Below are 18530 nucleotides of genomic sequence, written 5' to 3' on the forward strand. Positions count from 1 at the left end.
TTTATCGTCTCGTCTCGTTCAAAGAGTTCTAATTAAAAATTGTGTATCGGATAGAACACAGAAGATGTAAATTGCAATCACGAAACGTGGGTTGATTATTTATTTTCAAGGAATGATCAGCAAAAAAAAAAAATATCGTAAATGTAAAATGAGATTTGTATCGGTTTATAAATATCGTTCTGCGAAATAAAATTTGTATCAAACGTAGAGAGGATGTCATTCAGAGATACATCGTACGTCAGTAACACAAGTATCTAAGTACTTTTTTTCAAATTTCTACGGACGTACAATATTTTTCTCGCTGGTAATTAAAATTTTTCAATTTTCATCTCCATCGTCGAACATGATCGATTTTGATCTTCTTACAAAGAAATTGGCAATCCCATTGTGTAATAAATATCTCAATAACAACTTTAGCAGTTTTCGAACAGACACTTTGACGTCTTTGTTTTTCTATAAATCAGTCGCCGTAATCCCGATCAATGATACAAATCGAAACTGCTGTCGCAATATTTCAATGTCGCAATTACACGAAGGAGAGGCTCGCGCAAAAGTGGAACGTTCCAAATGATGGGACGACGTTGCGCATAAAAGTAAGGGAGTCGATGGAACGTGAAATGGAGTTGAGACAGTTAAGCCTGCCGATAAATTTTGCATCGCGTAAAAAGGAGGCAAGGGAGAGCGAGCGGCGGTCGGATAACTTTTAGGTTAATTAGACGTTTATTCTCGCGGTGATCGTTCGTGCAAGTCACCGAGACGTTCCCTTTGTTCGACGAAGTTGCGAATATTCGAAGGACGATACGAGGGCGATAAAGGAGCCTCCGCGAATCCCAGGACGGCCCTTCTTTCAGCATTTCCACTTTACTTTCCTTCGAGCCTTCTCCATCTTTCCGTAATCCGGCTTGTTTGCGCTGTTTGAGAAATCGCTCGTCGTCGACTTCGTTGGCAAACTTTCAGGCGTTGAATAAATTTCTCAGGATCGGTTCGATGATCGTTTCGAGGTTATGCGTCGTTGCTCCAAGAGCAATTCCAAGTAAGGATAAGAATGTATATATATAGACGAAGAATTTCCGATAGTTAACGTTGTATAATTAAAACTTTGATTTCTTATGCGGGTAGAAGATCGTATTTGATCGAAGTTTCTTGCTTCGATTTGAAATCTAAGAATGTTCGTATTATTAATCATCCAGCGGTAATATGGGTGGCTGAGGTGCAGACGGAATTTTTATTGCTTAATTTCTCCGAAACGAAGCTTTCGGATCTTGCGATTTCTTCACCTGAAAATGCTATAAGATTACGATTGTCCAAATACTGTTTGCTTCGTTCGATTTAGCTCTGAATACGACGAGGGTAAAATGAGCTCATAAAATGATGCTTTCAGCGATCCATATTTCCCGTACGTGTTAGATTTTCCCTAAGTAAGTGAATTTTTTTATTGTCATATGTATAATGACTTAAACGTGATCGTGTAGGTGTATCGCGTGGCTCCTATGTTTTACATACGTTTGAGATAAGATCTCGAGTCATTTGTCAATGATAGGTAATCCACTGAGAAGTCTCGAAAATTTAGGACTCGATATTATATACTTCTCTAAGGGCTGGATAATTTCTTTATCTGTTTTTCGAAAGATCGTAGTCTTGTGGGTAGAACACTATGATAACTTCCCTAAATATTTGCTTAGTACAAAACCGTGTACCTTCAAACAAATTCCCATTGTTTCGTAACTTTCCGACAAATGCTTAGTTTTATTGTAAAAATATATTAACATTTGACCGAGGTAGCACCCGTATAGTAAATTAGGAATTGTAACGAGTACCTCAGAACTTTTTCAGAATTTTTTAAAACCAAAAACGATAAGAGACCAGGCCAGGAACTGAAAGACCCGTAATGCTGACCGCGCTAGTGGAAGTGAAAGATCATATTGCCGACGTTGAAACAACTTTGTTTCATTTTTGAAAGGAGATAGTTGTCGGTAATTATAGAATGGAGAAAAGAAAACTAATCGTCTTATAGTCACATTTTGTAACTACGAACAATATTTGTACAGCGTAACATTCTTCCTAAAACTGGTTAATTTAAGCTGATTAATTTAATTTGGAGTTTATTGATGAGTACTAGTTTGATGGATACTATATGTTCAGGGAAATACTCATCAGATATTACAATATGATTGACATTCCATCAGATTCAATAGGCTGGCTACGTGCTATCTATAATTAATAGCTATTTAATCGTATTCGGTATTATACTGGTTTGGGGCTGATGGTGTATCTGATAGCTTCGTTACAATATCCCCGAAGGAGAGAAAGAGAAAGATTCAGGGTTATTAATATACTATATATATATAGTATATCTGAGTATCTCCAATTGTTGAGATTAACGATTTTTTGATTAGCACAAATTTGAAACAAAGAGGAAATGTTAAGTACTAGTAATAGTAATAATTAGTGAAGTCTACGTTTTTCGATAGAGTCGTGTAAATTACTAAATTTTAATTAATCTCGAGCAAGTTTAATCTCTGAAAACAGTTTTGATTAATCGTCAATCTGAGCTTCCTAGGTATTGATTTAAAACTTGTAATTTTTTGATTTTTCACTCGTAGTTCCGTAACTCAATTATTCATCAAACTAAAAATTTATCCGTGATATTGCAATCTTGTAAACTGCGATTGATTCGATTTCATTCAACTTTTTGACCGAAAATCGACAGCTAACGAAAGATCAGAAAACCAGCACCGACTGACGAACGAAGAACTTTAGAAATCGATACGAACAAAGAAACGATTGCTCTTGTAACTTTCTGATGTTCCAAAAATGTTACTTTGTTGTTTGTATGAAGTGAAAGTAACGATAAGATAATTGAGGAATGTAGAGGGAGCAGAGAACGTTCTGTTAATGCGAGTGTTGAATAACACAACTACAAATCTAGGTGGTTCGTTCAAGCATAACCTTGATGGATTCTTAACTAGTCAACTATGAACAATTACACGCGACAAGCCTATGATACTATTTCTAGCACAATCGTCGTCGGAACAAATATCACCACTCACGATATTAAACCTAATCTAATTCACTAATCACTCCTAACAAAATCTAATTTCCTAAAAACAGCACATAAACGTTACGCACGCTACCTAATCCTGGGAATGTATTCTTCGGATGCATTCATTTGACAACATAAAAACGTTCCAGATGTTTCCTTACATGATCCTATTACTAATTTTCGCGAGGGGCAATTAGCTTAATTAAACGACAGATTGCATATGAATTTAAAAATTGAATTACGAAGGAGGTTGTAAAACATAGAGAACCTTTTCCAGAGTCTTAAACTGAAAATCTTAATCTCGAACTGCATCAAAATTACAAACGTAATTATAAACTTTTTTTTACCAACCTATTTAAGATACTAAAATTGTTAAAATACGATTTCTTTATTACGGCGAGGAAATGCACGTTAATGAAGATTAAGACATGATAACATTGACAAGAAATGAAATAACGAAACCATTCTTGGACAATTAATTTTCATATCGTTATAAAATCTCCTAGTTTCAGAAGTTGTTAAAAATTACTACAACTTTGATAAAACACTAATAACTTTATTACAAATTTTTTACTTATACTAAATGCAATTTTGTCGTGATTCGTCTATTTTGATTCACGAACTTCTCAAAGCTCTTTTAACATGAATTATCCTTTACGCTTGGACTGGTCGTTTTGTTTTTCGTTATCGCCATTCGAGGGCCATCAGAATGAGCGATCTGAAAATCCCCGGAATACTAATTTTCCTCTAAATTAAAGTAAGCTTTCCTGTTCTGGGCACATTTATAAGATGCGCAACCATTTTTCTTCGTGAAGGTAGCTTCGTCAGCGTCTTCTACTTACTTTTCCCCTTTCGGCCAACTTTTTAACAAGTATACCGGAGGACTATGCCGGCGGCGGTAATTACGGGCCTAACTCTTCGTCAGTTTAAAGATTTACACGAACGTTGGTTACGATTTGACCGCATTTTCAGCTACGCCCTTTTACGCCCTCGAGTATCCCGGACCGCGGCAATAATGAGTTTAAGCTTCTATTGGCTTGAGAGCTTAGCTAACTGAGACTCGTTAAATAATCCGCAGATAATGGCATTAAGGGGTAGGCTTTTTTTCGAGACGGAACGAGAGACTTCTCTACCTTCCTTCGGTGCAAAGGAGAAGGTAAACTTACAAATAGATTAATGTCGTCTTCCAAAAAGAGGTTTCAGTTAGTTTTGGTTCATTTTTATTTAACACAGGATAATATTTATTATTTAATAACATGTTATTATCATTATCCTGTTTGGTTCTCAAGTTATAGACAGATAATGCTCTTATACGAGATAGAGAAGGTTGTTTCAAAGTGATAGAAAGACTATCACGATTTAATCCCGGGCTAATACCTTGACGTATCGTTTATTTCAATGTAGAGCTCAGCAAATCCTAAATAAACAATTTCAATTTCATATGATACACGAATCTGTTCATTTCGCGGAAAGACGAGGAGAAATGCTTTTGACTTTATGAATTTAATAATAATTTTCTATAAAAACTAGCGTTATACGATTCTATCAGTAAACCAACGTTATACGATTCTAAATCAACTAAAAACGGGAAAAAATTAGAGATCGGTTTTTATACACATAATCGAGTTATTGAAATTTGAGAATGTTAGTGTACGATATTCGCTTTGAACAACTGCATCGCAATCAACGTTTTTACTTACATCTGCAAGTTGAGTTTTTCCCTGTACAGAAATTTGCAAGTCTCTTTATCGGTGGCCCTCGTGAATTTTCAACAGTAATCTCACAAAGCAAGCTTCCGTATAACTTGTAGTACGTGTTGGCTACGTTTTGTTTTTAGAGCTTATTGCAGTGTACAATCCGATAGAAGTTGAGAACAAAGGAGTATTAATCGGTCTAAATATCGTATCTCTTATGATACGCCACTACTACTGTGCTTCGTTTGCTTCAGTTTAATAAACAGGATGCTTGTCGTTTTAAAGTTCTGGATATTTCATAATTTACATTACGCTTTTACTTTACACGTACCTTTCCTTACGATTTTATCTTTATGAACTGACACAATACGAATTTGGGATTTGACACATTCAGAACAATTTTTTATTATAATATATATTGTAATTTTTAATGTACTTTTATTCCTTAACAATTACACATTATTCATATGGTCAGAGTTAATGGTGTTCTTTGAATTATGTTATTCAAGAATTTCTAGAGAAAATAGAGGAAGGTACAAAATTGTTCACATCATCCGTGCATTTCCCTTTACGGTAATTTCTTCACGATCTTTTAGAAGATAAAAAGACGAGAATATATGTTACGTGTTGATAGTAATTTTGGATAGTAATATCATATAATTTTGGAATATTATACGGTTGTTTAATAAATTTTATGCAATTTGTTGAAATTGTATTTACCTACACATTGATTACCTACCTCGGTTTGTTTCTACTTCCTAGTGACAAAATTTGGTCCCGCTAAGGTTACACCAGTTGAAGAGACACAGCCCAAGGAAGAAACGACGACAGAATCAACGAAAACGTGAGTATTTTCAGTAATAAATGCTAAAATTTCGACCATCTGAATACGGCGAATTGAATAATTTAAAATAGCCGAATGCCCTACATGCACTAAAATATTGAAACCAAATGTAAAAGTTCGCTATATAGAGCTCCGCGTGACATATTTTCTTATTTGTATCCATAGAATATTATGACAAAAGTTGGCGCGAGAAAGCTCGCATACTCGATACATGAAATTTAAAGCTTGCAAATAACTAGAACATAATACATAACAGCAAATAATACATTAGTCTCGGAAAGTTCATAGAACCGGACGACTGTTTGCTTCAAAACCCGATGGTTGACCGTATTCGGATGCAAACGTATTCGTCTTAGGGGAATTCTCGAACACGAAAACTTCAACGGTCTGTTAACTTGGACGTTTCAGGAAGTCGAAAACCGGGGACGATTGCCGAGTGTGTCGGAAGTCGTTCGCGCCTGAAGAAGCCTCGAGAATCTGCTGCGAGTGCCAACACAAAGTTTGCGAGGACTGCGCTTGCTATTCAACGACAACGAATTCCGACGATCCGGTAGGCGTTTCAAATCTCTCTCCCTCTCTCTCTCTCTTTCTCTTGCGTTATAGCCAAATCTATTTCGGGACGATCAATCGATAACTCCGGCAATTAATTTCGGATACCTGCCATCCGATAATTCCGATAATTTCTACCTACGACAAAAGTGCATTCGAAAGATTTCGTGGAATGTATAGGACACATTCAGTGAATGGTCGAACGATGTACGATCTTTGGCTGCGTCCAAAGAAAGGATCGAGGAACCGCGTTAAATACAGGTGTACAAATGAATGATGCAAATCTTTTGCCAAAGCTCGAGGTTTATCTGGAAAGCAATGCAGCAGGTTGTTCAATCAAAAGGTGTTCGCCGTTGTTTTCTATGACTTTAAGCCATCTACCAGGCAAGTGATGAATTTCATCGCAGCAAAATGCAGCATCTTTGGAAGAGATCCAAACGTCGAGTCATTTTTGTATCTTATTGGCTAATTGAAATTGTGTATCGTATAAGGCGTGTTGCATCGATCGGAACAAGTGGTATTCGAAGGAGTAACGTGTGGTGAATAAGCTGGCTGCCGCAACACGTCACAAACGTTGCGATCTCTTTTGCCGCGAAAACAGCGTGTGGTCTACGTTGACACGAAATGATCTCACAGAAAGTCCTGCTTTCTCGACGCCCTGACGATTCCATCTTGTCCAAAGACACGACATTTTCCAGTGATGGAATTCATTACTTGCCTGACAGATGGCTTAAAGTCGCAGAGAGCAACTACGAATACTTCGATCGAACAACTCGCGGTATCTTTCTTTTAAATAAACTTGCAGTTTCGTCGAAACATTTAGTATTTAAATAACTTAATATCAAAGACACGAAATGACATGAAAATACTTCAGATTGATTGATCTTTTTCTCTACGCTTATGATTGATCTTAGATATTACCGAGGAATAAATCTGCAATTGTGAACATCTTAAGTCGCATATTGTATATCTGTTAAGAAAAATAAGCGGCGGCATCAAAATCAATAATCGAGTAATTAAAGCGGCACAGAAATGAGAAGCATTTATTCGAAACGGTAGATATAGCTTGTACACTGCGCGAAATAGAGGCTAAAGTAGGAAAGGAGAATTCTTTGCAACGGCGTATGCACGACTTTTATGCCGTTTAATTTTCTATGAATGCCACCGTCAACGATGTTCGTGGCTGCACATTTGTTTTTAATTAGAGGAAGCAAGGCAATTCGCGTAAAGGCATACGGTTCTTTATTTTTTCAAATACGCCTTTCTTTATTGTTTTAATATAAAAGATACGAATAGAAATATTTCTCTGCATCAGATTTTCACAAACGCAATTTGGCATTCTATTAGATACGGAAAATCTGTTCGTTTATTTTGATATATAAATTTTATAAAATAATCAATATCGTCTATCTCTGTGTCGATGATAGTTACGCCATTGGTTCACCGCCATTTTTAATTATCGTTATCCCTGTTTCCATCTATCTCGAATATCAGGAAGATTTAAAAAAGCGAGATAATAGCCTAACGGATGCACAATGCAATTTATTCTAATCTTCTTTTACCTATTTCCATTTTTTTCATTTTTATATTCCCTTCGCCATTGTCATTATATTCTTTTTAATTTCGTTTTATCATTTTCCCTCATTGAATATTCTATATTCATTTTTACATCTTCTTTTTCCCTCTGTCTTCGTCGTTTCGTTTTATACGTTTCGTTTTCGTCTTCTATTTATATTCGTTCGCCCCATTTCTCGCGATGCCTCTCTATCAGCCATTCTTCGTGCTTTCTTATTTTTCCCTGTTACCTGTGTTTATTCGACGTACGTTCGGTTAGTCCTCTCGACTCGTTCGACCAAACAGCTTTAAAATTAATCAAAGCTGGATCATACGTGCCTCGACGGTTTTGCGCTATGGTAGATTGCCACTGATGATTTATGTGGAACGCATCCTTCTAGATATGAATTTTTAATTATTTCGTTGGCAATTCGCGAATTCACGTACAGTCAGATTACACTCATCGATTACACTGACAGATAGATGTTAATACAAATTTATACCTCTCTTAACACGATAATCATAATCGTGTCTCATGATCAAAGTGCATATGTCTATGCAATAATTTACACCTTTATAAATACAAGTAAAAAGACAGAATCAATATAGACATTTGCTATACCTGTCAAAAATTATTGCAGCCCCGATACTTTGCATATTCTACGTATTTTTGCACACCTAAATCTCGTATAGATGCAAACAAATGCGCAGACTACGCGCTAATAAAGCTTCGAAAGATTTTGCACGATACGCAAAACGTATCCATAAAAGACTTTTCTATGGCAAATATTAAAACACTTTTGTGGGTCGCTGTATATAAAATAGAGGTACCAGTTCAAAAACTGAATAATCCTTATATTTTGCTTTTTATTAACAAATCTACGTAGACCGATAGTGAAACTTGCCGTGCAGTCGCTGCTTACACAAAAGGTGTTCCATCGAATCGAATATCTGATCGAACAGACGACATCGTTTATCGGTTGGTCAGAGAGCGTTTTATTCGTCGCTTGGGATCGATTGGCCAGCGTGAAAGTTTCACGAGCATGTTTTTTCAGTCGTCCTGGCGGTGCAGCGTGTGTCGACGAAAACTCGCGTCTCGGGACCAGCCGATCGTGACACAGGAATCGACCGATTCCTTACTCGAGGTGCCAGTTTTAGAGGCTCTCCAGAGAAGGCATAGCGACGCGAGACTCGGCTGTCAGAGCGGAAGTCAAATCGGCGGTCTCGGTTCCGGATTGGCACCCCCGAGGAGCCCGGAACTCAGGAGGCATTCGGATGTGTCACCCGCGAGTTTAAAGGAACTCGAAAAGGTAAGTCGGCCGTTATGTGACGTCTCTGAGTTGTGCTTCTCAAACAATCGTGCTTCTCGACAATGAAACAGAATACATTGCCACATCTATTTTGTGCATCGTATTCATTTCAATCGGTCATGCTTGAGAAAGGATGTATGGTATCGATTGCAAGTTTGAATGGAGATTTTGATGAATATCTTCTGCAAAAATATTTGTAATAATTACTTTGGTATTTTATTTTCCATCCTTCTAACTATCGTGTTATACTTGTGATACTTGTATTGAAAATATCGAGTTATACAGATGAAACGTCAATATTTTTCGCTTCGATTCAGCAACGAAATAATTCAATTTTCTAGGTATATTTTACCTCTTCTCGTTTATTTTCCGTAGCTCTTTTCTTCCAGACTAGGAAGGATAGATATATTTCTTTTTGGTATATTCTTATATGCTACAATATACGCTTTTTCAATCATCAAGCTTCACATCTCTCGTATTTAACCTTCAGATTTAGAACTGACAACGTAAAGTGGAGCTTAGAATGCTCCTCTTGCATCCCATATGCCTTTACTATTTATTTATTTAATTAGAAAGTGATTTATTATTATGTTCAATTCGAAACACAATAAACGTCCATACGTTAGAAGAGCAACAGAAAGAACTATACTAATTTCTACGTAAATCATATTAGAAGAAATTAGAAAAATATTAACGAAGCAACTGTATAATAATTTGCGATTGTATAAATCAAACCGTCACATTCTTTTTCGATCTAACGACGCGATATCTTAAGTGTTTCTAACTCTCTAGCAGAGAATGATCTATTTTTGGTTAGCTACAGCAGAAATAACGTCCTACTTGCAATCGATAGCGCGTTAATCCTATTATTATCTCGAATAATCAAAGTAAAGGAAACATTAACCCTTCACTAGCTGACTGTAAGTAACTGTTTGCGGTCGAGAACTGAACATTGCCAGCAGCTGTGCTTTGATCGGTTGGCGGTATACCAGTGCTATCTAGCACGCTCGCCTCCAGCAATTTTATTTAGTCTGGATGTCAACGTGGGTTATTTGTCTCGCAATATGATGCTCCGTCGCTAGATGCATGTCTGTACGTTGCAACGTGTCTTATGCTTCGAAAGTATGCTTCGTCCAGTTCTTTTCTCGATCGCAAAATAATCATCCGGAATTCTCTCTTCGCGTGATCTTCCAATATTCCAACTTGGAGATTTCATAGGCGAAATAGTATGGATCGTATGGACGCTTGTAATCGGGACTATAGTTGTCGCAGCTATGAAGGGTTGAATGTTTCGTTAAGATTGATAATAGATTAGTAGAATATTTACAAACGTTTTCTTTTTCATATGTGTTTCACTCGAGATACGCTTTCTCCAATGATTTGATCTAATAGACTGTCATAATTTGACAAACCTCGCGAATGATAAAATATCTCATAACGAGAAACATTTTGTCAAAGATCGGTCTTCATTGGCATGGTTTATGATAAGCACAGGAAACAAAGCTGATTTCTTAACTTCTTTCGTTATTCTTTTTTTTTTTACTGCTTACGTACGAGGCAGAAGGATACGACGATACAAGTTCACTCTTTTTTTTATGCAGAGATGCAATTTTAAGATTAGATACATCCGTCGATTAATTTCGTATTACCAAAATCGTGTCTCTATTTACTTTTGCAGTTAAGCGTGCAGTTACGCTTTATAAAATTGAAGCAGTTAATTTTCCAGCTGCGAGAGATCTTTCGACTAAATCATTGCTAAATGGCACTCGTTAACGAGTACCATGGAGGCATAAGAGATATCCCTGACTAATTTCATCTTCGTAGAAGACGGTCATTTTACTATCTACGATCTTCTGCAGGAGTCATTAACGAAGTTTCGAAACGAGTTACGATGGCGAACAAAAAGTTTCGCCCGACAAGACCTTGGGCAAAGAGCACGCGGCAAAAATTGTTTTAGGAAGGTGACATTTAGAAATTATATTATACGGCGACTCGTTAACCATCCACGGTTCGTATAATAAATTAGAACTTCGGGGTGTATGGTTTCCCTTAAAGTACAGATATTCTAGTTGAAACTTAACTGGAAGTCGGAGAGCAAGTGGATGTTCGTTACAAGAAATAGGACGCGAACGCTAGCTTTGAGACAACTGCTTTGAAGATTGAGGCTTTGAAGGTCGTGCCTTTGAGGGATCATGCGCCTCCGTGTTTCACGAAAACGTTTCTTGATTAATTAAATATAATTCTCGTTTATGTGTCATTTGATGCTACTAACGTGTAAGTATGTTCAATTGCAAATAGATTTTCACATGTACGATTTTATCAACTTTATTAGGCAAAATTAAAAAAAAAAACATTAGACTCTGGTTTGCAATTAATTTGAGCATCGTGAGTGTTTCTGATTTTCGAATTTTATTTTCGTCATTCTACGTTGATTACGAGAACACTCGATAGATATTTATATTTTCGCTCGCGTATTTTTTAATAAATTAAATTTAATAAATAAAGTTTAATAAATAAAATAAATAATAAACACTATATAAAGTCTAAAGTATATAGTTTTATATATGTTTCCTTACTACGAGATGATTCAGAGAAGTTGTGTATAGTTTTCTTTTCTTATAACGACGAAAAACCTGGTTGAGTAGCGGAACATTTTTCTGTACAATTTTTCTAAAATTCGTTTGAAACCATGTTACAGCCCGATCCAATTGTTAAAATCATTCGCTATATTAAAAGTTTCTGAGAAGAATTGGACGCGTCAAAGAAAAATGAAAAGAGCTCGCTAGGAAGCAGAAGCTCGTATTTGCGTCATTCGTTCTCGAGCGGCGGAGTTTTTCATTCGTGGAGCTTCGTCGCGGCCCACGTAATGTTAAACAGTAACGATGACGCAGGTTGCAGAGGATAAAGAAGGAGTTGTAAGACTTGATAATATTTAACTACGTTAGTTAATTATGTGAGTGCTGTCGTTGGGAGAAGCGTATTTACGAAGAATTATTAAATGAGCGTGTCGACGTTAGTAATTACGTTTCGAATGTTGACACTGAAGTTGAAATTACAGAATTAGCACGCGGTTTGCTAGACTTTTTTTTGCTAGGAATTGTAGTGTTCACTAAATGTTTGAAAACGTCAACTTATCTAACAATGTAAATGCTTGTCGATAATTAAACACAAGTACAACAAACTATCTTGCTAGAAATGTCTAAAATGGACACAACGTTTTAACGATTTTAATCGAACAACACTGTTCGTTGGTATAAAATAGTTACTTTCCTTTTTTAATCTTCATTCGGGTACCAATTCCTTTATAGAGCGTTTTACGAAACTTTAACAGTTAGATGCTATCTGCATTGTTAAAGTGGGTCAAAGTTCAAAGGAAGACAACGAGATGCAATCGAATGATTTTAAGTGGTCTATTCTTTCTATGTTATTATTATATATTTACGAGCACGTATGCAGTTCGCGAATGCGACCACGTATTATCGTGCTGGTACTTTTATCTCCTATTTCTTTGGAAATATTACTTTGGGAAAGTCGTTAGTTCAAAGATATTTGAACATGAAACATTTTATCGGATTCCTTTACATTTTACATTTACATTTTGCCCCGTTGCTACTCAAGTATAGCCCCTATACATATATAGTATTTTATATCAAAATATCTCTTTTTAGTTTCAAAGTGAGGCTGAAATCAACAAGTTAAAGGAAAATCAACTAATGATTGTTTCATTCTGTCATCTTCGTTCAATTTGATTTCGTAGCACGCGCTTCTAAAAAACTCATTGCGACCTCTACGGTTGTGTAAGAATTTGCAAAGGAAAACTGGCAATTAATGGCTTCATTCGTAGCAATCATAATGCAATCTGTAAGTGTTCCTCGGATAGAGAAACGCAGGCAATAAGAGATCCATACAAAGTGTGCAAATTGAGAGAAAGAGAAAAAGGGAGAGGGAGAGGAGCTAAGAATAAGGGAACAGTCGCGCTTTCGATCCTAAGAATTTATTGGAAATCGTTTTTGTCAGCCGAGAGAAGAATCGGCAGAATCTCATTTCATTGGAAACGACTGCGGAAACGAAAGAAAGTGGAATGAAATTGAAATCAGGGACGAGGCCACGCGAGGAGGGGATGGCAGGCTAGGGATTGAGAGCGTCGGGTTACGGTAAATCCGGAAATCGGTCGAAAAAAGGGAACAAGAAAGTGAAAAGAGGTCGCGAATCGCAGATTCTGCTTCTTTAAATCTTTGCTCGGTACACAGCCGGAAATTAGCGGTTGCCAATAACAAAGGGACCGAATTCAATCTCTGTGTAACAAGAGAATTAGTACGAAATACATTTTTCTATTTCCTTACTCATTTCTCCAATTTTCGATTCGCGTTTCCCACGTAATCGCGCCTAGAACTTCTTTGAGTTTCGTTCTTGAAATGGTTAAACCCTTTGTAGCCTTTTGTAGAACGAAATCCTCCGAGCATTATCTTCACCTAATTCTCTCGTAGTGATTTCAAGTTTTCCTTCGTGCTTTGTAATAAATTCTATTAATTTATATACGCGATCCTAAATTCGTGGCATGAAGGATTGATACAAGATGAAAATCAAAATCCACAGGATTCCATTGGAGGCTTTGTCTCCGAAAAAATCGAGTTTAAAAGCTTGTCAAGTACACGCGTATTTGACTAATTGCCGACTGAAGGGGAATGGATAATCGACAGGATCGGTTATCTTGCATGCGAAAGTCAGTCGAATGGTTACGACTAGTAGGTTCTGTAAAAGGACTATTTTTATTAAAGCAAAATTCCATCAAATTTCATTTGTACGCACAGGTATACACTCGTAGGATGAAACGAGGCCCAACACATTTTATTCTCACGTTGTTTGTTCTTCCATACCAGCGAAAAATAAATCAGAACGCCAGAAAAGCTACGATTTTTCCGAAGAACCTAACATTATTCGATGAATCGGAACAGCCTCTCTTCGTCGTAATTTATTGCGCAATCAATGAAAGTACATCTGTTGAGATGTACGTAGATCGGCTGCAGTCGCGGATAAAGAATGCACAGGATCGTTAGTACACAAATTAACGGTTTACCAAACTTATGAATAATGTATAGTGGCGTATCCTCGACCGAAACAGGTTGGTGACGTAAGCACGCGAAGCACACACGAACCCCGGCGTAACAGTTCGCGACAAATTTATCGGGGCTGAAGTACCGGCGTCGAACGACCGGCGTTAGCGAGGGGAATCTGAAAATTAGATCCCGCGATTCCGTTAAAATTTGACGCAATTTCCTCGATTACGCCTCGAATTGGAACAGCCGGTCGTCAGCTCGTAGCTTCGGCACCGAAATCCGAAAATCGATTCGACAGACCAGTTTCAGGAGAGATGCCATAGATAATTAATTGGAGAAACATGAATAATAATTCTTTGGATAAATCGGTGTCAAACGTAGGAATCAGGTAAAGCTCGTCGTAAATAACGACGTTTCTTCGATTTCGTAAAACGGCTGTGTGCACGTGCACTTGTTCCGATATGGTGACATCGGCATCGCCGTTGGGAAACGGATTTCCTATATTTTCTTCTCACTCCACGGCTCTCCCTTTTCCACCGAGCCTTTCAATCTCGCCATGGCAACGTCAGTAATTGTCTCCCCTAACTGACGTTTCCTGACAACAAGTTACAAATTTGAAGAGTTCGAACAGCTCGGAAAGATCCTGTAGCCGTTGCCGGGGATTGTTTATGGGATCTGGTTACCGGGATTCGATGCGTGATAAACGCAAAGTCTGAAACAGCGAATAATAAATCTGCTCGAGATAAATAGCTGATCGGCTTGTACATACGTCATCGTTGTATCCTGTCTCCCTTTCGTGATAAAAAATTGTTTCTACGTATTTTTACTCCTGAAGCATTTTTAAGACGTTTGATAAATTTAAAGCGAGAAGTAGAGATTATATAAAACAAGATTCGATTATTCTTCGTATAGAAGCATAAAAGATGTGAAAAATTGCGCTAGTAATTAGAAGATCGTATAAAAAAGTGGAATTTTCATTTCACCTTATCATGTAATCATTACCGAAGAATTAAGTAAGCGTAGTTCGTATCTCACAGTTCTCCATCCTCTAATTTACGAGTTGTGAATATAAAAAAATTCTTATTTTATGAAACATCTTTCTAAATTGAAGTCTAATAAGAAAAAAATGTTAAACGCAAAGTTTCCTCTTTTCTCTCGTAGGATAGGATTCTGCAAAAGACAATATACAAGTTTCTATTTGAAATGGAAATCGATCTTCAAATAATCTTGGTAAAGACCAACCAGTCACAGAAAAATAGCACAAATTGCATTGTTCCCTCGAAACCGTGAGATTTTTGCATTCGATATTTTCCCTGAAAATGCATTGCCTTCGAGGTATTTAGGTGGAAATCTTTCAAACGAAAGCTCTGTACAGAAAATATTTAAGAAATCTTGTGACAGTAGTATACCAGTATAGGTAGTTAAGAGTACAAAGTAGTTACTAGTATAATAGTAGTTAAACTCGAGTTATTTTCTTTGTAGAAAATACGAAAGGAATAAATGGAGATAATTTTCAATTACTCAACTTTATATGACAAGGGTAGAAATAAACTTGGAAGTAATTTGGTCTAGAAAGTTCAGTTACTGCTTAACTTTTTCTCGAAGTAAAAATTCCATTCCTTACAAGTTTTTTTTTTATGGGATATGAAATGGACCAGCGCATATCTTCGTTAGTTTATTGTTCAGCATTTAATGAAAATCGTGATTTCCTTTGAATAATAAATCCAGCTCATTTTCGAAATACTTATTTATTAGACAATTTGCATGAAAAAGAGAACGTATTGCAATTTACGGAATTTATTATTTAAGCTTTTGTATAGAACAACAAAATTATTCATAGTATAATTACAAGAACATATTCATTAGTCTCGTATAAATAATAAAAAGTTCTCAAAAAAAGAAAAAAATTGTAGAAAATTATATGCCTCTAAAAATGTGTTATTGATCTGAATATTTTTGAACAGAAGTAATTTTTAAATGAGAAACTATAGAAATGTGGTTTCTATCATATTGGATGCAAACTGCGTCTGACAGTGAATGACCTATTTCTCTTACTTCTTTAATTCCATTTACTTCTTTTTTTCCACTCCAGTTTTGTGCTTCACTCAAATATTGCCGATTATATTTTTGTCTTATTATATTTTCAATATATTCATTAGAATTATTTTATTAGCGCTACGAAAAATAGATATCGACAGTATCAACAGTATCTCCAAACTTTTCTAGCTAATGATAGGTATGCGATAGTAATACAATTTAATTTTACAAGCGAGTTTAAGAAAGTAAATTATGGTAATATATTTTACATGGATTTCCATAACTTTTCATAATTGTTCGTATCCTTAAGAACTTACGAAGTTTTTATACAAGACCAATCGAAACGCTGCTAGCTTTGTCGCTAATGAGGCTTGTGATACAGTAGAAATCAATAAATTTTCCAATAATTTTTTTGTTATTGCGTACTCGCACCGTATGGTACGAATGCGTTAATTGTACAATACTTGACGAATAGCGTAATATTATTGATTGTTCTTAATGATTTATGAAAGAGTACAGTAGCGAAGTTAATTAATTTTCCAAACGAAATAATAGTTCCGAATTAAAGTATTTATGTCTATCAGCAGTTACTTTTTTCCTCTTTTTATTAAAAATGGCATTAAGTTGCTGTTCGTTAAGAAAAATGAACATAATTTTAGTTTCGTGAAAATTCAAAGAAAATTAAAATTATTTGAACGATAAATCGTTTCATGATCGCTGTCAAATGTCGATTAGATTTGGAAAGCGTATCTCGAGAATAAAAACAAACGACAAGAAAGCGAAGAAAGTAGAGACAGAACTGAGAGAAGAAATAGAGTAATCGTATGAACGCAGTCGTAACTAGTTCATCATTCAATATTTTCCAGACATATCAGTTCCCCGCGTACTCATAGCTTCTCGTATCAGTGTACGATACACTCCCCGATGTGAGCACTGTCACGCCAACAGTCATAACTCCTTCACGCAATGGTGTCACTCCCTGTGAAACTCTAATCTGTGTGTCGTAATGTTATAGTTTCGAAAGGTTGCAGGAGAACGCCGCGACGAGCTCAGATGGGAAAGGGACCTGGATCGCAACATCAGGTCTAGGGCGACCTCGCCGGATCGTCACCAGGTCGATAGGGGTAGGGCCACCAGTCCCCAGAGGGTCGCTGTCGTAGCATCTTCTGTCGGTGGTAAGAATCTTTGTTCACGATTTAAATTCCTTTCTTTTCTTCTTTTCTCTGTTCTTTTCTCTTCTTCTTTTTACTCTTTGTAACCATGTTCTCCTCTGTCAGTCGTTTCTCTTCTTTTCGAAATAAACGCGGAATAGCTATTTCCAGCTGCAGGTGATCCAATTTTAGGAAATGTTATTTTCTGAAGTCTTCTTTCAAGCAATCTTTATCTTTCTATTATAGAATAACGAAACATGGGTTTATATGGAACTCGTAGAAATATAAAGGGATATTGAAGCTTTTTATAGACAAATTGAATTAATTCTTAGTCGCGTTGTTTCCCCCTTTTCCTTTTCTTGAGCGAATAAATTTACGTAGGATATTGAATATCGCGTGGAATGTAACAACGATACGTTTCATTCAATGTTACTGACGATAACAGCAGATATCTTATGAAGTATATGATTCATATTCGTATTTGAAATAATAAACATACGCGTTATATATACACTTTATTAGAAACTCTTCATTAGTAAATAAAAGCGTAGTAATTATTGTTCTGGGCTCGATTATTAAACTGTTTGCTACGAAATATGGTAATGTATTTCGTACGTTGTTAAAACGATAATATTAACGTTTATGAGAAAAAGTTTCATTAATTTTATACTATGTCAAATGGTAGAAGAGTATTAATTTGATGTTCGTTCTGGAAATAATTTGTCAGATGATAACTCAGACATAACTCATGTTAATATTCCATGTGTCTTTGTACGATACTATTTTTAATGTTTCGATTCGCAACATTTAGAAATCGTTATTTGCAATCGCGATCTGAATATATTCAGAACGTCTGGCCTACTAAATTTTCTAAACCGATTATGTTTTATATCTTATCTGAATATTTCGCTGTAAAACGTGAGTTCCACAAAACCATAACGACCTTTCGTGTCCCATTAGGAGAGCTACCGGATATATTGAATCCGGACGAGGAGGAAGAACGTCGAAGGCATGTACGTCGTCCAAGTAGTACAGCTCGTAGAATGACCAGACAGAGATCGTACGACGACGAAATGAAGAACGTGGCGGCTATGTCTGGGGGTGGAGGACAACACGCTCATCCGGAACCTGGTTTAGGGCTTCCTGTGCAACTACCGAGACGGGCATCAGCCTACGACGTGTATGCCACACCAGGAGCCGGTGGACTTAACGCCATGGCCATCGCAGCGGCTCAACAAAGAGCGTCGATCTCAGCGCAAGGTAAATCGCGTTGTATCAACACGTTATCGTC

The 18530-nt window shown here is 36.5% G+C and overlaps 1 protein-coding gene and 1 long non-coding RNA gene across 9 annotated transcripts in view; one reads left to right on the top strand and one right to left on the bottom strand.

Moving 5' to 3' along the window:
• LOC126869222 (regulating synaptic membrane exocytosis protein 1) overlaps positions 1-18530 on the top strand; it is a 153166-nt gene that overhangs the window by 73240 nt on the left and 61396 nt on the right. For 5 of the 6 annotated variants that reach the window (XR_007690845.1, XR_007690846.1, XR_007690847.1 and 2 more), the window contains 5 exons: positions 5500-5581; positions 5990-6131; positions 8740-8994; positions 17104-17263; positions 18200-18499. Coding sequence is in view for 2 of the 6 variants with exons in the window: in XM_050625472.1 (XP_050481429.1) it covers positions 5500-5581; positions 5990-6131; positions 8740-8994; positions 17104-17263; positions 18200-18499 (939 nt within the window). In the remaining 4 variants the exon portion in view is untranslated. The remainder of the gene's footprint in view (positions 1-5499; positions 5582-5989; positions 6132-8739; positions 8995-17103; positions 17264-18199; positions 18500-18530) is intronic. The other variant, XM_050625473.1, reaches the window with a different exon arrangement.
• The window catches only part of LOC126869249 (uncharacterized), a 144646-nt gene that overhangs the window by 62486 nt on the left and 63630 nt on the right, over positions 1-18530 (bottom strand). The window lies entirely within an intron of this gene.

The sequence above is a fragment of the Bombus huntii genome, chromosome 9, assembly GCF_024542735.1.
Source record: "Bombus huntii isolate Logan2020A chromosome 9, iyBomHunt1.1, whole genome shotgun sequence".
Lineage (NCBI taxonomy): Eukaryota > Metazoa > Arthropoda > Insecta > Hymenoptera > Apidae > Bombus > Bombus huntii.